This window comes from Cryptosporidium hominis (genome assembly GCF_000006425.1).
Source record: "Cryptosporidium hominis TU502 chromosome 6 CHRO016146, whole genome shotgun sequence".
Taxonomy (NCBI): Eukaryota; Apicomplexa; class Conoidasida; order Eucoccidiorida; family Cryptosporidiidae; genus Cryptosporidium; species Cryptosporidium hominis.
This window is the reverse complement of record NW_666559.1, coordinates 1-1474: the sequence shown is the minus strand read 5'-3', so window position 1 is coordinate 1474 and position 1474 is coordinate 1. Positions and strand designations below refer to the sequence as shown.

The 1474-nt window shown below is 25.6% G+C and overlaps 1 protein-coding gene across 1 annotated transcript; it reads left to right on the top strand.

Moving 5' to 3' along the window:
• Positions 1-214: 214 nt before the first annotated feature.
• Positions 215-769, top strand: Chro.60455 (hypothetical protein). Its single annotated transcript, XM_659914.1, has 1 exon — positions 215-769. One exon carries the CDS (start codon positions 215-217, stop codon positions 767-769), a length of 555 nt encoding a protein of 184 aa, XP_665006.1.
• Positions 770-1474: the final 705 nt, after the last annotated feature.

Below are 1474 nucleotides of genomic sequence, written 5' to 3'. Positions count from 1 at the left end.
TTTTTGGATCATTTCACTAGAAAGAATAACAAATTACCAATTAAAAATACTTGAAAAGAGAGATTTCACAGATAATAAATTTGTGAATAATAATATTGGATTACTTAATGATGAAAACAACTTGGAAGTTTTACTATGTGTTAAACTTCCAGCTGATTATATAAATAATATAAAAATAGAATTAGAAAAGATATTAATTCAACTTGAACAGCTCATGGATTCTTCTCTAAGAAAAATATCAGATATTATAATTGACCGATTTAAGAATTGTATAGGAAATTGGATAGCAATAAATACAATAAATGATAAGGATTTAGAATATATAGAAAACAATGAACTAAATAATCACAAAACTGACACAAATTTAAATAACTTTATCAAAGATTTTAGTAATTTAGAAAAAACCTTAAAGAAATACTTAAAAATAGACTCTTTAATTTGGAAAATTATGGATAGAATTGAAATGGAATGCCTTAATTCATGGAAGAATATTTTATTAATTGATTATCATCAAAAATCATCTACTTCAAATAAAAAATTAAATTATTCAAATTTATTATATGATTTATTTTATTTTCATGTGGACGTGACCATTCGCATTTTTTACAGAGAAAATGAAAATAATTTAGAAAAAAAGACAAATTTATCAATATCTCTATTAGATATTCTATTTGATCACTTTAAAAGTAATTTCTCAAAGTTTGATGAGAAAAAAATCTCTCAAATTAACGAAAAATTTTCTTTTATTAGAAATAAATTGAATACGTAATTACATACATACGCCGGTATGTGCCAGTAAACTTGCAAGTTTTTACCAATATGAATGTTTGAATATTGCATGCGCCGGCATACATGCAAGCAAAAAAATTTAATATAGATGACGTGTTCGAGCGGCATACAATATATATATTAATAGTCAAGAAAAAAAAATTAAATTAGTTTATAGTAAAATAATAAATTGTTTGAATAAATTAAGTAAGTAAATTTCTTGTGAAAGGTTGTTTAAAAGGGTGGTTTTTATATTTTAAGGGTTGAATGTCACAGCCTCTAGCATCTTTTGTTATTTTAAGTTAAGATTTTTCTTTCAGAAAATTTACTATGTAACTATTCGACTAAGATAAGTGGAAAAAAAAAATGTGTAAAAATATCAGAAACGTGTGTATAATTGCTCATGTTGACCATGGGAAAACAACTTTGGCAGACTATCTTCTGGCTAGTAACAATATTCTTTCAAATAAATCAGCAGGAACAATACGATATTTAGACTCAAGAGAAGATGAACAATACAGATTAATCACTATGAAATCATCAGCAGTATCTTTGAAGTTCAAATATGAGGAAGAAATTGAGCTTGAAGCAGAAGATGGGGATTATTTAATTAATTTGATTGATTCGCCAGGTCATGTTGATTTTACTTATGAAGTGATATCATCTTTAAGGATTTCGGATGGTGCATTATTGGTTGGTGGATGTA